The sequence below is a fragment of the Mercurialis annua genome, linkage group LG1-X (assembly GCF_937616625.2).
Source record: "Mercurialis annua linkage group LG1-X, ddMerAnnu1.2, whole genome shotgun sequence".
Lineage (NCBI taxonomy): Eukaryota > Viridiplantae > Streptophyta > Magnoliopsida > Malpighiales > Euphorbiaceae > Mercurialis > Mercurialis annua.
In genome coordinates, this window is record NC_065570.1 from 57,671,064 (window position 1) to 57,685,800 (window position 14,737).

Below are 14,737 nucleotides of genomic sequence, written 5' to 3' on the forward strand. Positions count from 1 at the left end.
ATTATTATATTAACTAATCCAATGCATTATTAGACTCGTATTTAAGCACCTTTTTAAATTATTAAATTTTCTTCTTTTAAAATAGATTACAGATTTCGCCTCTGTCTTCACTTATATATTATTCATTTTATCTTTTTAATTTTTTCAATATAATTTTTTTTATCACACTTGACATTCAATATATATATTATCATGAAGAAGAAAGGAGAGGATGATATCATGCCTTTCCACATTTGGATTTTGATTGAATGATATACAAAGTTTATACAATAATATATAAATTAATATAAAGATTACAAATGCTAATAATAGATAAGAGTGATGGAAGCATATGGGCAACCACTAAATATATACTACTACAACATTTTGACCTTAGGCTGATCCAAATGGTGTCATTTTTTTGATTTATCATAGTTTAGTGGAGAGTGATTAGTACGTATAATTTTATAAACATTATGTAAGTGGCTTTATGTTGTGACTAAAAGCTATTTTAATGACATATGCACGAGTGTGATTTGCATTTTTGCTGCTAATTATTTGAACTTGAACGAAACAAAACCGGATTATTATCTCTTGAACATAATTTATTAATTAAATATTTGAAGTGTGTTCTTGTCATTTTTGAACCAATTGAAATTATGATACACTAAATGATCACAAAGAGAAAAGGACTTGATCAACGAACACAAATGACCAAACAAATGAATTAAATTGAAAAGCATATTCTATTCAGAATTGCCCTGAAGCAAGAAAGGCAACACTAACGAATGATGTGAGATTAACAAAGACATGTCATGATTTATAAATTAATTTAAACAATTTGATCAAATAATAATAAAAAGAAGAAAAAAAAAGCTACAAACAGGCCCGGCCTTAGGCATAGGCCACAAATATTAAAGGGTCTCATTTTAGGGTAATTTACACAAATCACTCAAAACAGGATTCCATTAATATTTATACCTCAAGAAAAAATAATAAGCAGTAATCTCTCAAAAAAAATTCAAAGTTTACATTTATACCTCATCCAACAAAAAAAGGAGATTTTTACAAGAAATAAGACACTTGTACCCTCGCTAATGAAATACTCATACATAGCTATCACTGATGTTGGTGGGTGGCACGTGAATATTTGCTCAGGATAAAACAATAATCAATCCAATAAATTTTAGATTTTGTCCGATTGTCCCAAAATCGGTAGCGGACGGATCATGATTTGCCCTGATAGTTGAAATCGGAGAAATAAAAATGGCTTGCGAAAACTGGTAGCAGACCGATGAAGCTTCGTCGGCAGTTGTAATCGGAAAATTAAGAATTATTTGGGTATCTATAATGTTAGGACTAAGAGAATTTGTGCTTAGATTAAAAAGACAAATGAATTTTTTTGCAAGCAATAAAGAAGAACTATGGAAATCAATTTCATCGTTATCGGAGATGATGGGATCTTAAAAAAAAGATGATGGGACAGTAGAGAAGCTTTGTTCGTTGCAGTCATTATTGGAGAAAATTATCAAGCTTTTACATGTTGGGTGAGGCTACATACGTGGCAAGAGGAGAAATAATTAAGAATTTTGTCATCAGTCATGTGATGTATGAACTTTTAGGAATTTGCATGAAGACTTAACATGAACACAACTCTCAATTTGATATACATAAGTGAATAGTAATAATCAATTTATTAAAGATATGTTTACACTTGTAAATCGGTTTTTTTAGATATGCATTAAATTTAATCTAATTTAATTAGGATGTTAGAAATATAATAAAAAAAGTAAAACTAGTAGCTTTTTTGTATTTATTTTAGTGCAATGGTGGGTATGTTTTTCATTATTTAACTAAAAATATAATTTGATTTTAGTCTTCATTTTCTATTATCATTTTCTTGATTCTTTTTTTAAATTTTTAGTCAATTAATTTAAATTAAATTAGTTTACAATGAGTTGATATTAAATTTACATTGGGTTTACATTAGGTTCACATTGAGTCAACATTGAGTTCATGTTAAGTTGACATTGAGTTCACGTTGAGTTTACACAGTTTAAAAAAATATTTTTAGTAAATTAATTTGATTAAAATAAGTTAATTCTAATTTATAATCAGTATAGTAAGAGTTTACTTTAAATTAGTTTACATTGAGTTGATATTAAGTTTAAATTGAATTAATACTAAGTTAACTTTTAAAATTATAATAAATTACTAAAATATTTACTTCGGATTGACATTTATTTTACATCGAGTTAATATTAAGTTGATATTGAATTGACCATTGCAAAAATCTTAAAAAATTTATTTTTAATTTATTATTAGTTTATTTGTTATTTTATAATTTTTTTTGACATTAAACATTTTTTATAAATTTATTTATTAGAGTGATTTAATTTTAAATTTATAATTCGTTTACTATAAATTTATTTTAAAGCTAGTTTACATGGAGTTAATATAAAGTTTATATTGAGTTTATATGAAGTTTTTTTTATGAATAAATTTGTATAAATTTGACATTGAGTTTACACTACGTCACACCGACTGCCAAAAAAAACTTAAAAAAAATTAGATTTAGTGTAATATACAAATTGAACATATCTTTTAAGTGAAATTTATTTGACAGTTTATAAAACCGAAAATCAACCTGATGTGAACCGGATATGTACTTATATCAACTGAACTATCAATTCAATTTTTAATAAAATTTATCTTACTGTTCTTTACAATCTTAACTGACATTTTATATTAAGAGAATTTTGAGATTTAATTTAATATATAAATTTAATATTTCTTTTACGTGAAATGTATTTGACAATTTATATAATCGAAAATCAACATGATGTGAACCTATATCAACTGAACTACGTCAAATCAATTTTTAATAAAAATTGTCTTACTACTCTTTACAATCTTAACTTACATTTTATATTGACAGAATTTTGAGATTCAATTTAATATACAAATTGAATATCTCTTTTAAGCGAATTGTATTTGACAGTCTATAAAACCGAAAATCAACCTGATGTGAACCTGATGTGAACTTATATCAACTGAATTACCTTAACTCAATTTTTAATAAAAATTGTCATGCTGTTTTACAATCTTAACTGACATTATATTGAAAAAATATTGAGATTTAGTGTCATATACAAATTGCATATCTTTTTTAAGTTATTTGTATTTGATAGTCTATAAAACCGAAAATCAACATGATGTCAACTTGATATAAATTTTATAAAAATTGTTAAAAATTAAATTGACTTGGTCTAATCAAATTAATTACAAATGTATAATGCTTAAAATATAATTATAAATAAAAAATTGAACACAATTTAGTAGTAAATAACAACAAAAACTTTATAGTACTTCAAGTTTCAACAAAAATTTAAAATAAAATTAACAAAAGATATAATCACAAAATAAAATAGAATAAAATTAAGTTATAACTAAAATTGCAATGACAAATTTGAAGAGAAGATATGCGTTTTTTCCAACAAATCACGTAGTAAAAAGATTCTACTATATCAATCGACATCAACTTATATGAAATGGCTAAGGGGTTTCACCCCAATTTGCTGCTACCGTTTTATCCCCTTATAAGAACAAAATTTAGAGCAGATTTAATAGCCTCTACATAGCTGATAATCAACACATTGCATTATAATGGACTCGCCTAAAATACATGTATCTATTTTTAGACTCCCTTTACAATTTCTTTTTTTGCCAAAAACTCAATTTACAATTAAATCTAGTGCATACAGCTCAACAGTCTAGCATTAGTCTCTTAATAAGCATAAACCCAGAAAAATAGTCACTTTTAGAATATGCTAAAAGTTACTGAACTAATTCATTTTTATTTTCCCATTCACCACTTTTACTCTGTAAACGATCCTCATCTCCTCCACCAACATTCAGTGGCCTTGAGCTATGGCTTTATTTCCTGAAAATAGCAGAAAACACTTCAAATAACGACCTGCAATTTGTGATACGGTCTCTCTCTTGTTAAAATCCTTTATTATCTTCTCAAAATCATCATTCAAAAAATTACCATTAATTTTACAACAAATAACTTTTCCGTCATGCTTAGAAACTCGCCGGATCTGTTATCGCAATGAACATCGTTCTTTTACATATTCAAATAAGATTCTCCATTATTGAAGCAGTTTTAACTCCACAGCGCTACTTATTTTTTTTCAAAATGATAGAGTGTGATGCGCACACAATAATTAAGTGTGAGTAGAAGTAGTGAGGGTTAAAAAAGGAAGAAATATATATTTGAGGTAGACATGCAAACAAATTTTTAAAAAAGAGAGATTGTTGCAAAATAATATTGTGTGAGTCACTAACATAAACTTTTTAGATTTTGGGTGATTTGGTGTAATTTTCTCCTCATTTTATACGGGATCCTTTAAAATATAGTACATATTTATGAGATTTTTAACTATATAAATTTATTAGATATTTTAGTAATAAATATTTCGTTTTTATTTTAAAGATTATTTAAATATTTTAATAATTAGAGCCGTAAATTTTAAAGGGCCCCATATTTATATAAAATCTTTTAAAAAATAAATATATGAATCTATTTAAAATATAAATAATTATTGGAGTTTTTTTAGTAATAAGTGTTGTAATTTTTATTTTTAAAAGCTAATTGGACCCGTTGATAAATTATGTTAGTTTTCGACTGATATAAATAAAATAATATATAGTTTATATAACTTTAGCTGTATAGGGAAAATCTCTCTTTATTTTTCTATTTAATAAAAAAAATTGTATACTTTCTTTATAATTCTTTAAACTTTTGCTGAAAAAATGTTTTAATATTTTTTGAAATAAAAAACATTTTTGAAAAATTTATCAAGATTTATCAAAAATCTACTAAAAATCTATTAGGAATAATAATCTACAAAAAGTGTATTTTTTAAGAAAAAAGTGAAAAAGTGTAGTTTATATTCGAAAAAGCTGAGCGTATATTTATAAAATATTCGCTCACGCCTAGAGCCTCATTTCATCTGAGGCCGGCCCTGGCTACAAATATATCCAAATTTCTCTAATCATAGGCATGAAAAGTTGTGTTCCTTTGTCCACAAACAATATTCAAGTTCAGATTATATAATATCTATTCATCAAAAAACGATTATATAATATCTTAACTGTTTATTGTATGTATATGTTCTTCACAAATAATACAATTGTCAGGATGGCCGAGTGGTCTAAGGCGCAAGACTCAAGTTCTGGTCTTCGAAAGAGGGCGTGGGTTCAAATCCCACTTCTGACAACTTTTTTATTTCTAATTTTCGTACCAGGTTGACCTAAAATCACTGTTTAATTAAGCAATTAAATCAGAATTCGAATTTCTGCAAATCCCAGTACTCTTTTTATTTTCTACATCCTGCAATTTTATGAACTAACCTCACGCGGAAGTCTCATTATTTTGCAGGTAGGAGTAGTGAACAAACCGAATTAATCATTCTGTTTCAATTAAATTCAATTAGAAGTCTCAATTAATTAATTTTGTTAGTTCACAGTTCAGTTTTACAATGAGGAATTTTAAATTTACTAACAAAAAAATTCAATTCAATTACAATTAAGAAGTTTGAAAAATGGTTTGACAAAATAAATAATTATTGTTTGCACATCCCTACCCGAAAGTCATCATTTGCAAAAATGGCTTAATCACCAAAAAAACAAGAACCCCACCTTTTAGCGCCTTTTCAAATGCACCCTGACGTTGCAATTTTGTCAGTTGCACCCTAATTCACACCTTTGGTTTTCAATTCCACCCTCAAATACTAAATTGATATCTTTTTCATTTGAAAAAAAGTTAAAATAAGTCATCCATTTTTAACTTTTTATGTGAAAAAGAGTTCAAACGAATACTTTATAAGGGTTTTTATGAATTTTTCCCGAATGAAAAAAGTCCAATTTGATTTTGAGAGTGAAATTAAACCCAAAGGTGCGAATTAGGGTGCAACTGACAAAATTGCAACGTCAAGGTGCAACTGAAAAAGGGCTAAAAGGTGAGAATTTTTTTGGTGATTAAGCCTGCAAAAATTCAATACCTTTAATGAAATCTTTTTCCAATTTTGGACAAGGACATCATATGGTGAGAGCCAAAACAAAACAATTATCTTGCAAATAAAATCAACTGATCCACAACTAATTGACAGCACAATGTGCTATACATTGTCAAAATTAATCAAATTCGAGTCTAGCCCGTGACAACCAAAAAGAAGGGCTACTGACTACTGTTGTCGGATGTATTTCGATAACTACATCTTCTAAGGCCATTGATCAAGTCTAGCTTAGGATTAAGTCTTCGTCCTACCGGCTGCTCAAGCTGCACTAGTTCCATAACCTCATTTTTTTCTATTTTCAAAAACTTACACCAGAACGATAAGTGAGCTCAGTGGAGAGTGGAGACTGCCTTTTTGCTGTCGGCTAAACATTAGCTCAAAGCCTCACCTTCAGGGAGTTCAGATGATTATATCCTCAGCGTTTCTGGTTATTCAAGAGGAAGTGAGGAACACAAAGAAAGCCACTTGGTTAAAAAGACTTCCAAAAATAGCCAATTAAAATGACTAAAAAGGCATTTTTCTGACCTTTTGAGCAGTTAAAAATCTCACTACTTCCGATATCTTGCCCAAAAACCTTTTTTTCTGGTGGAATCGTTCTCCGAGAGGGATCTACTCCACTTGGCCCCAAAAGGGAAGCGCCGCTTCAAAAATTGCTTTGTGGAGGAGCTTGTTGAACTACTACTAGGCTCCATCTTTGAAACTCGACGTGTGATAGCTTTTTGATAGTCACAATCATCGGAATCGGTATCGAGGTAACTGTCTACAACACGATTTCTTGAAATTTTATGACTTCTGGCCTTCAATGCTGCTTCAGATTTCAATGCTTTTGCGGATATCTTCGAGATTTTATTCTCTCCACCCATGCATATTGGGCAAGCTGGATCATACTTGTCAACCTCTAATGTCATGGTTTCCAAACAGTCAGCATGGTATACATGGCCACATACCAGCACAGCAACTGCCGCAAGTTCATTGCTTCTCCAAGAAGATCTCTCCATCAAGAGCTTTGAGCAAGCCCCACAACTTTGGGGATCTAATGAGGGAGAACATGAGAACCTGCTACTACATCCACTTAGTTTGCCAAAACCATAGCCGAAGTGCTCACTGTCAAAAGACCACCTCTCTCTTTGTGAAGAGGCCACTAGCTCGGAAAAGGTTCGCATGGACCAACCATCAGAAGACCCACCAATGGATCCCACTCTTAAACCATTGCTGCAAGTGGATAGCACAAACGATGACCTCCCTTCAGATAAAGAGTGATTGTTTGGCGACTTCAGTCCTAGGATTCGACTATCAGAAATCTGCCTAAACAACCGATGTCCAGGTGAGCGACAAGCCCGTCTTGATGGGGTTGAGTTAGGAGGAAGTGGAAGACCATGGATACGCAAAGGATCAGCAACTGGTGTAGAAAATGACGAATGTGTAGAGAATGAAAGCTTTGGGGCAGATATATCCACAATACCAGGGGATTCTGCTGAGTTCTTTTCCTGAATTAAAGCAGAAAACTTCTGAAGATTTACCTACCAAAGAAAATAAAATATACAGAAACTAAAGCTACAACCCGAAATTTTGTTTCAACTAGCCAAGAATTACCTGTGCAGGGGAATTGCTTTCCAGGGATAAACCTGCAGCAAGAAATATTAGAAAACTTTGCATACTAAATTCTTTTTACATACTAGAAGATCCAATATAATAAGACGAATGCAAACATATAAGGTACAGACACACTGGCCCTGGACATGTTCAATGTCTCCAATGATGAAAACTTAAGAGGTAAAATCTACTAACTACTTCCACCAATCCAAAAGCAAAGACTCCGAAATGTGATAAGATATCTAGTAGGAATCTTAACATTGATGTTTTCTTTTTTTTGTCTCTTACTGTTTTCCCAACTACAATTGTAACTAGACAAACATTCACCCAACATAAGGCCAGGACTTATCCTTAGATCAGGCTAACCGGCTGTAAACCTGTTATAAAACAAGAAAAAAAAAGGAAAAACAGTATCTCATGGATATAGGACTTCTACTTACCATAAATGTAGACAGGAACTAGACATCCAAAAAACGATAAACATCCATCAAAATATAATAAGCTCCATAACTTTATAGACAAGATACCAAACATATATTGCACATAGCTCCAGATAGGCCTAATTATCCCATGTTGTTGCATACGAATAAATTTCCTTAAGAAATGAAAGCAAGATAGTAGTAAAAGATTTCACCTGAAGGTTGAGCTATCAGATTAGTTCCACCCCTTTCGTGACTTGGAGACCTTAAAGAGAATGGTGTGCCAAAACTCTCATGCAAACTTCCTTCATCAGAAAGATTATCTCTATCAGATCCTAGAGGATCCTTCACCTCGACACTAATATCTCTGCTAAGTGCCTGAGACGTTTGGTACGGGGAATCCTCAATTTCACCAGCAACGCGCCTTCGATTTTCCCAACGAAAGCTCCATGTCGGAGAGCATCTTGCATTTCTATGAAAAATGTTACCTCCAGTTGTGTCTGGAAGGTCTTTTTCTCTTGCAGCAATACAGCAAGCAGCTCCCATTATCTCTCAAACACAATAGAAACTACTTAACAATTACACTGCATAGAGAACTTGAGAAGAATTCACTTAGCAGAGAGCAAAACACTAGATGTCCTGCTCAAAATTTAAAGATAACACAAGGCATTATTATCAAAAACTAAGCCAAATCCAAATAACATCACAAATTATCAATATTTCAAAGCCATTTATCAACCTCGAATTACTCCGGGTAGCAATTAGAATCAAAACTAACCAAAAACATAACATTCAAAACTCTGTCATCGATAAAAAAAAAGCATTCAAAGAGATCCAACAAACACACAACTCAATCTCCAGGTAGTGAAGACATCACGTAAATAAATACATAGATTATCACTACTTTAAAGCATCTTTTCACACTAAACACGTTAATACTCACTCGACTACTCAATTCTACAGAAAATCGATAAATGAAGTTCTCATAAATAAATAAAGCAAATATAATACAATACAAGCCGGCAGACACAGAAAAATAAACTCATTAAAATATATAAATAACTCGAATGAGATTCACAAATAAAAATTAAAATTAAATTAAAAGTAACAAATCACACTTAAAATCTATAAAACTTTGACCACTACAGATTTCTAATATGCATCAAGCTAGGGTTTATAGACATTTTAGGCATAATATAAAAAATCAAAAGCACCAGAGCAACAAAACTTACAGAACGGGAATAAGAAATACGCACCGTTTTAAAAGAATTGGATTTAGTGTTAACGAAACCACCGTGCTTCTGCTTCTGCTTCTGCTTCTTCTCCGCTTTAACGAGTGATGGAAAGGAAAAGGAACAGAGGGAGAGGAAATACAAGGATTTATACGGTGTCAACAATAACGGCACAAGGAGGTGCTTCCCCGTTTAATTTGGCGGCCAGATAAAGAAGGATGACGGCCGTTATATATGACGGAGTTATAGAAAAAGAAAACGAAAAGGAAGAGGAAAATGTGTTGGAGTGTGACTGAATTATAGTGAAAGCCCACATGGGGAATTGCGCCACGTCTGAATTTCTGCTTTTTGCCCTTTTCTTTTTCTTTTTTTAATTTTTTCCTCTTTTTCATTTTGTTTTTATGCTTTTGCTTTTGAGTTTGTATTTTATCTCCTGAATACATAAAGGGCACAACAGTAAATGACAGTAAAAGGTTAGCAATACTAAATAAAATAAAATATAAAAATGGCTAACATATTGTACATTTTTTTCTTCTAAAAAAATGTCTTAATAGAAAAAGTTGAGTTAAAAATTTAAACTAACTTAAAATCAGTTAAATTATTAAAATCTACTTTGAAAATTTAAAAAAATATTTAATTATCACAAAATAATGCACAATTATTTAATATTTTAAATTAAATTTAAATCATCATCCTAGTAATAAATTTAATTCAGTTGCAGTGGTTATTCAATAGTTTGAATGCAAAGTATGGAAGGCAATTTTGGCTGTAAGGGCTTATGGGCTTGAATTTGTCATCCTACTGAGCCTAACAGTCCTACATAGGTGCATGAGTAATCTGTTTAAAGTAAGATCAAGCTCAGAAGTTGAAATAAGAGTCTCTGTGTATCGATATTGCATCTGCGGAGATAGGATAGACGATGAGACCTGAAGTTTCAATTTAAGGTAAATCCCCCATTTCTGTCTGCATATTGACTATTTAGTTCTGTTGGTAATTAGACCAGCATTTTCTGTAGCCTACCCGTAATGCTTTTTGCAAGTAATTTCCCCCTTTTAAGCTCAATGTTTTCTTTAGGGATCCAAAACCTACAAATTCACACAAACAGTGAGCTTAATGATAATGCTACGATTTTACTTTCTAGAGAGCGACGTGATATAATAAGCTGTTACTTAATTTAAAATTCGTAAGTAGCTGCTCTTCTTTTTTGTTTTAGTTTTCTCGGCAGTTCAGTTTTAAGTTTTCTCTTGATTTTCATTTTGAAATTGTTTTATTAATTCTATTGGTAAACAGGTATTTCGCTATGATTCTTAATGGATGCACCCTAGCGGCTAAGCCTAGGCCAAACGGTCTGGTTTCTGCAAATGTTCCTCTTGTCAGTGCTAAGCCCGCCCTCTTAAATATCAGGAATTCATGGACTCCAGTGCCGAATCCGGAGTCCAAATCATGGCTATCTAGAGGTATTAGCTATCGAAATTTCTGTTCTTTTGATATACATTGGAAGAGTAATTATTCAAGCATTTGTTGTGTCATGTTATTTGTATAATAAATCAGTAGTTATTCATTGTAGAATATATCTCACTGATGATCCTAATCTTGAATTTATTTTCGATAAAATAGGGTTGCTGTTTCCAAATCTTGCTGCTGCATCAACCACGCTCTTAAGCGGGGATCACGGTAGAATTTGGCACACTGTTCCATTATTACCTAGGCAAAACAAATCTTATATTTGCCCTCGAGCATCGAAAGATGTCCCATACAGTTACCGCTTCCCCCCAATGACCGAGAAGCCAAAATGGTGGTGGAGGACATTAGCTTGTCTCCCATATTTAATGCCGCTTCACGAGACTTGGATGTATGCTGAGACAGCATATCATCTACATCCATTCCTCGAAGACTTTGAATTTCTTACATACCCATTTCTCGGTGCCATCGGGAGGTTGCCGAGCTGGTTCTTGATGGCATATTTTTTTGTTGCATATCTTGGAGTTGTAAGAAGAAAGGAATGGCCTCATTTCTTTAGGTTTCATGTGGTGATGGGGATGTTGTTGGAGATTGCTCTTCAAGTGATCGGAACTGTGAGTCGGTGGATGCCGCTTGCCATCTACTGGGGTAAAGTAGGGATGCATTTTTGGACAGCCATTGCGTTTGCTTATCTCTTCACCGTCTTGGAAAGCATAAGATGTGCTCTTGCTGGTATGTATGCTGATGTACCTTTTGCCTGTGATGCAGCCTACATCCAAATCCCTTATGATTAACATTCAAATAGTGCAAAGATTGAGATTAGTGTTGTCTTTTCAATTTATATTTTGTATCAGCAGCTTCTTTTTATCAAAAATTAATGGCATTATGCCACTTTTAGATAAAAAAAATATAACTGGCTTTATGTTGAAAATAATCCATTCTTGTACTTTTATGACTGTTAATTTGTATAGACTTGAGGTTTCAGTTTCAAGATAAACTAGCTGTATGTTAGAGCATAGACTATGACCATGACCATGACCATGAATGAAATTTTAAATTTCCAAATTATCAATAATATGCATTCCTAAAGATGAAGGCAACTCTTTGATTGCGGAAACCAGTATACTTCCAATTTATCTACAACATAAACAGTCTACTTCTCTGATGATGATGGATATTCCATCTGATCTATAATATTTAGCAAGCCTGATCTGTAACTTGAATGGAGAAGCCTCACTCCTAGTTCTTTTTTAATTCGTTCATTAGAAACACGCTTCTCGCCTCTTTGGTTATATGATATAGCTTTCTCAGTAGATGTATTATGCTCGGCCCAATTTGGCCACTTCTTCTCAACCAATTCTCTAGCATAGGCAAACACCTCGTCACGAGGAGCTGGGTCGTCGTCCACAATATTGTAAATTCTCATGCATTGGCATAATTGAGGAGAATTTGGGATTTTATAATCATTCATAGCACAACAAACAAGAAACATTTTGCAGAAACGAAATTAAGAGAATGAGTAATTGTAAACATGTAGCCACAGCTATGCTCGACATCATCAAACATTCACCAAGAGGCCATTGTCCATATTTACATGCATAAAACAATTCCATTGATTGATGGTTAGGGTAGAGCTTCCTTTTCTTCCCACCAAGCATTGCCTTATTTTACTATCATTAGAGTTCATTAATTTTTGCAAAATCGGAATTTCATTTAAATAAAACTAAAATGTTAGGGGATAACATTGATTTTCAAAATGTAAGACCTAGGTCGGGGGGTTATAGCAATTAACCCTAATTATTATTATTCTGTCATCTTTGTCTCACGACTTTAAAACATACATAAAATGTTAATATCGAGAGACGGCAGGGAGATAGCCTACCGGAAGGGTTGTCGGTTGATGCTAGCCTTTAGTGCTTGACAAATATCGTCAACATGAACTCTGGATGTGTACTTTTTGGATATCCTCATCTTCTGGCTTCTCGAAAAGGGTTCCTGCTTAATTGTTGTGTCAACAGCACTGCAACAAATTGTCATAAACTCGAACTTTGTTACATCATACAGATTAGCCAGAAGTAAAAGATTAACAGCCAAAGCACAATGCATCAAGACTCGGAGACTTTTACAAATCATAAAATGAACAGTCAATCAAGAAAGGGTATTGCTATTAAGACATATGCATACGAGAAAACAGAGAGCACAACCACAACCTCCTACCAGGACCATAGATACCACCAAGTCGAAATACTTGCGTTGAAATCCCAAGACTAGCGCCCAGCTTTAACCATCCTGCCTCAGCAGCTAACCTTGATTTAGCCGACTCACTTGTAGGGCTTGTTGGATAACTGCCATGCCATAACACATCTAGTTAGTAGCATTTGCAAAAGTTGAACAGCAATTCACATCCAAAATGGTTGCTTACTCTTCATCCACCCAAGCACCACCATAGTCACCATAAACACCTACCAATAAGAAGTAGAATCACATAGCTGAAATCAACTGTTTTCAAACATACGAGTGGCAGAGTGTTTAGATTATTGTGAAATCAGTGTACTAGCACTTGATACTTCCCTATCACAGGGTAAGAAGATATTGGAGAACCAAAAATGGAATACAATATGCAGGCTAGCGGAGTTACAATCACAGCATTGCATGATCAAAACTGCCAAAATTCAGCTCGAAGTAATCGTATGCACTGTTTATTTCATAACATGTCCTTATTGATACTGAACCAAAAACCTTATATGCGATTCCAGTATGAATAGCATCATTTATAGCAAAAAGAAATATGTGCAGTAAAAGGAAGAGCAAAAGACATACTAGTGGACGACAGATAGCAGAGCCATTGAAGATTTCCATCCATTAGAGTACTTCTCAATAGTTCTTCATGCTGAAGCAACTAAAAATGACAACATGAAAAAGCAATAATTAAACTATCACACTACCAGGCATTTGACAATGATGAGAAATAAATGGAAAACATACCGGATCGCCAACGCCTACCACAGAAGGGATAGACACTAGTAAGTGTGTATAGCTCTTCAATGTGCTCAATCTGGTGGGCATTTTATAAAATTATACATTCTGATGACATTGGAATAATTGTAGAAATAGCAGAAACGGATTCACTCACTCACTGAGGCTCATTGGTATGGAAAAGGCTAATATGAAATCCTCTCTCCTCAAGCGCCTCCTTTTTGGCCGTGCTTGTGCTCGTTCCAGCAACAGTCCTGATTGTTTATCAACAGAACAATAAAACGACGTCGCATTACTCACTGTTTCAGCGTTACATTTAATCTTGTTTTCGCGAGTTAAAGAGTTAAATAGTTACCAGCCTTCGTTTCTGAGGTTTCTTGCAAAGAATTGACCGACATACCCCATCCCCAGAATAAACATTCGATTGCCATCCTCCGATTCAGTTTTATATCTTGAATTGGTAACCGTAAAGGAAAATGACGGCGACTTTCTCGGCGAAGGATGTATTACCCGAACAGGAAAGGTCTTCGGTAATTGATGGTAGATCTCCATCACGAAACAGCAGGCTTGCCGCTTGCAGATGAAGTATCGGCTCGATCGCTGGTTTGAACGGAAAATGTTAGGTCTGAATTAACGTCGACGGTGTCTCGAACGGGAGATTTAACGTTGACAATATCGTGGTACAGATGGGCCGGGCTGATTTGAACAATTGGATTTGGGCTGATCCTTTTTTATAGGGTAATCCAGGAAGACGTGGCTTATGCCAATAAACCAAAATGAAATGGCGTGTAATCTCCAGGTTGTCACCGTCAAATCACATACTACTATTTGCGATCATTTTGGCAAAATGATTTTGCTGATTGAACATGCCTATCAACTAAAAAAAATGATACAATTTGAAAAGGCAAATATTGGTTAACAAATTGTGCAGTAGAGAGTGGATTTATAAAATGATTCCTACTCCTCAAGATCAGGATTGAGAAGCTTGAAAGTT

At 33.0% G+C, this 14,737-nt stretch overlaps 3 protein-coding genes and 1 non-coding gene across 7 annotated transcripts; 1 reads left to right on the top strand and 3 right to left on the bottom strand.

The window, feature by feature from the left end:
• Window positions 1–5,179: 5,179 nt before the first annotated feature.
• On the top strand, window positions 5,180–5,263 carry TRNAL-CAA (transfer RNA leucine (anticodon CAA)). Its single transcript has one exon. It is a non-coding gene; the product is annotated as a tRNA-Leu (tRNA).
• Window positions 5,264–6,092: 829 nt separating this feature from the next.
• On the bottom strand, window positions 6,093–9,594 carry LOC126655812 (uncharacterized). 2 transcript variants are annotated; one of them, XM_050350131.2, is made up of 5 exons: window positions 9,331–9,594; window positions 8,290–8,658; window positions 7,656–7,687; window positions 6,588–7,549; window positions 6,093–6,486 (listed from the first exon to the last, which is right to left on the bottom strand). In XM_050350131.2, exons 2-4 carry the CDS (start codon window positions 8,618–8,620, stop codon window positions 6,611–6,613), a joined length of 1,302 nt encoding a protein of 433 aa, XP_050206088.1. In that variant the 5' UTR covers window positions 8,621–8,658; window positions 9,331–9,594; the 3' UTR covers window positions 6,093–6,486; window positions 6,588–6,610. The 2 variants fall into 2 exon arrangements, with proteins under 2 accessions (XP_050206088.1, XP_050206083.1); XM_050350126.2 differs by having other exon boundaries at window positions 8,290–8,713.
• A 1,488-nt stretch (window positions 9,595–11,082) lies between these two features.
• On the bottom strand, window positions 11,083–14,648 carry LOC126655828 (uncharacterized). 3 transcript variants are annotated; one of them, XM_050350143.2, is made up of 8 exons: window positions 14,099–14,648; window positions 13,905–13,997; window positions 13,753–13,822; window positions 13,588–13,666; window positions 13,190–13,229; window positions 12,978–13,112; window positions 12,650–12,787; window positions 11,083–11,536 (listed from the first exon to the last, which is right to left on the bottom strand). In XM_050350143.2, exons 1-8 carry the CDS (start codon window positions 14,293–14,295, stop codon window positions 11,464–11,466), a joined length of 825 nt encoding a protein of 274 aa, XP_050206100.1. In that variant the 5' UTR covers window positions 14,296–14,648; the 3' UTR covers window positions 11,083–11,463. The 3 variants fall into 3 exon arrangements, with proteins under 3 accessions (XP_050206100.1, XP_050206106.1, XP_050206115.1); XM_050350149.2 differs by having other exon boundaries at window positions 13,901–13,997; window positions 14,099–14,260; XM_050350158.2 differs by lacking the exon at window positions 11,083–11,536 and having other exon boundaries at window positions 12,985–13,112; window positions 14,099–14,647.
• Window positions 11,809–12,643, bottom strand: LOC126655841 (uncharacterized). The gene has a single exon (XM_050350172.2). The coding sequence runs from the start codon at window positions 12,257–12,259 to the stop codon at window positions 11,921–11,923; it is 339 nt and encodes a 112-aa protein (XP_050206129.1). The 5' UTR covers window positions 12,260–12,643; the 3' UTR covers window positions 11,809–11,920.
• Window positions 14,649–14,737: the final 89 nt, after the last annotated feature.

Bases quoted from the DNA above. Each gene is read 5' to 3' on its own strand.
- LOC126655812 (XM_050350131.2), bottom strand. From the start codon at position 8,620: ATGGGAGCTGCTTGCTGTATTGCTGCAAGAGAAAAAGACCTTCCAGAC. The intron at 7,688-8,289 runs GTGAAATCTTTT...TTCTTGCTGCAG, and splicing joins TCTGATAGCTCAACCTTCAG to GTTTATCCCTGGAAAGCAAT. The intron at 7,550-7,655 runs GTAATTCTTGGC...GCTTTAATTCAG, and splicing joins AAAGCAATTCCCCTGCACAG to GAAAAGAACTCAGCAGAATC.
- LOC126655828 (XM_050350143.2), bottom strand. From the start codon at position 14,295: ATGGAGATCTACCATCAATTACCGAAGACCTTTCCTGTTCGGGTAATA. The intron at 13,998-14,098 runs GTAACTATTTAA...ATAAACAATCAG, and splicing joins AACCTCAGAAACGAAGGCTG to GACTGTTGCTGGAACGAGCA. The intron at 13,113-13,189 runs GTAAGCAACCAT...ATGGCATGGCAG, and splicing joins GGTGCTTGGGTGGATGAAGA to TTATCCAACAAGCCCTACAA.
- LOC126655841 (XM_050350172.2), bottom strand. From the start codon at position 12,259: ATGTTTCTTGTTTGTTGTGCTATGAATGATTATAAAATCCCAAATTCT.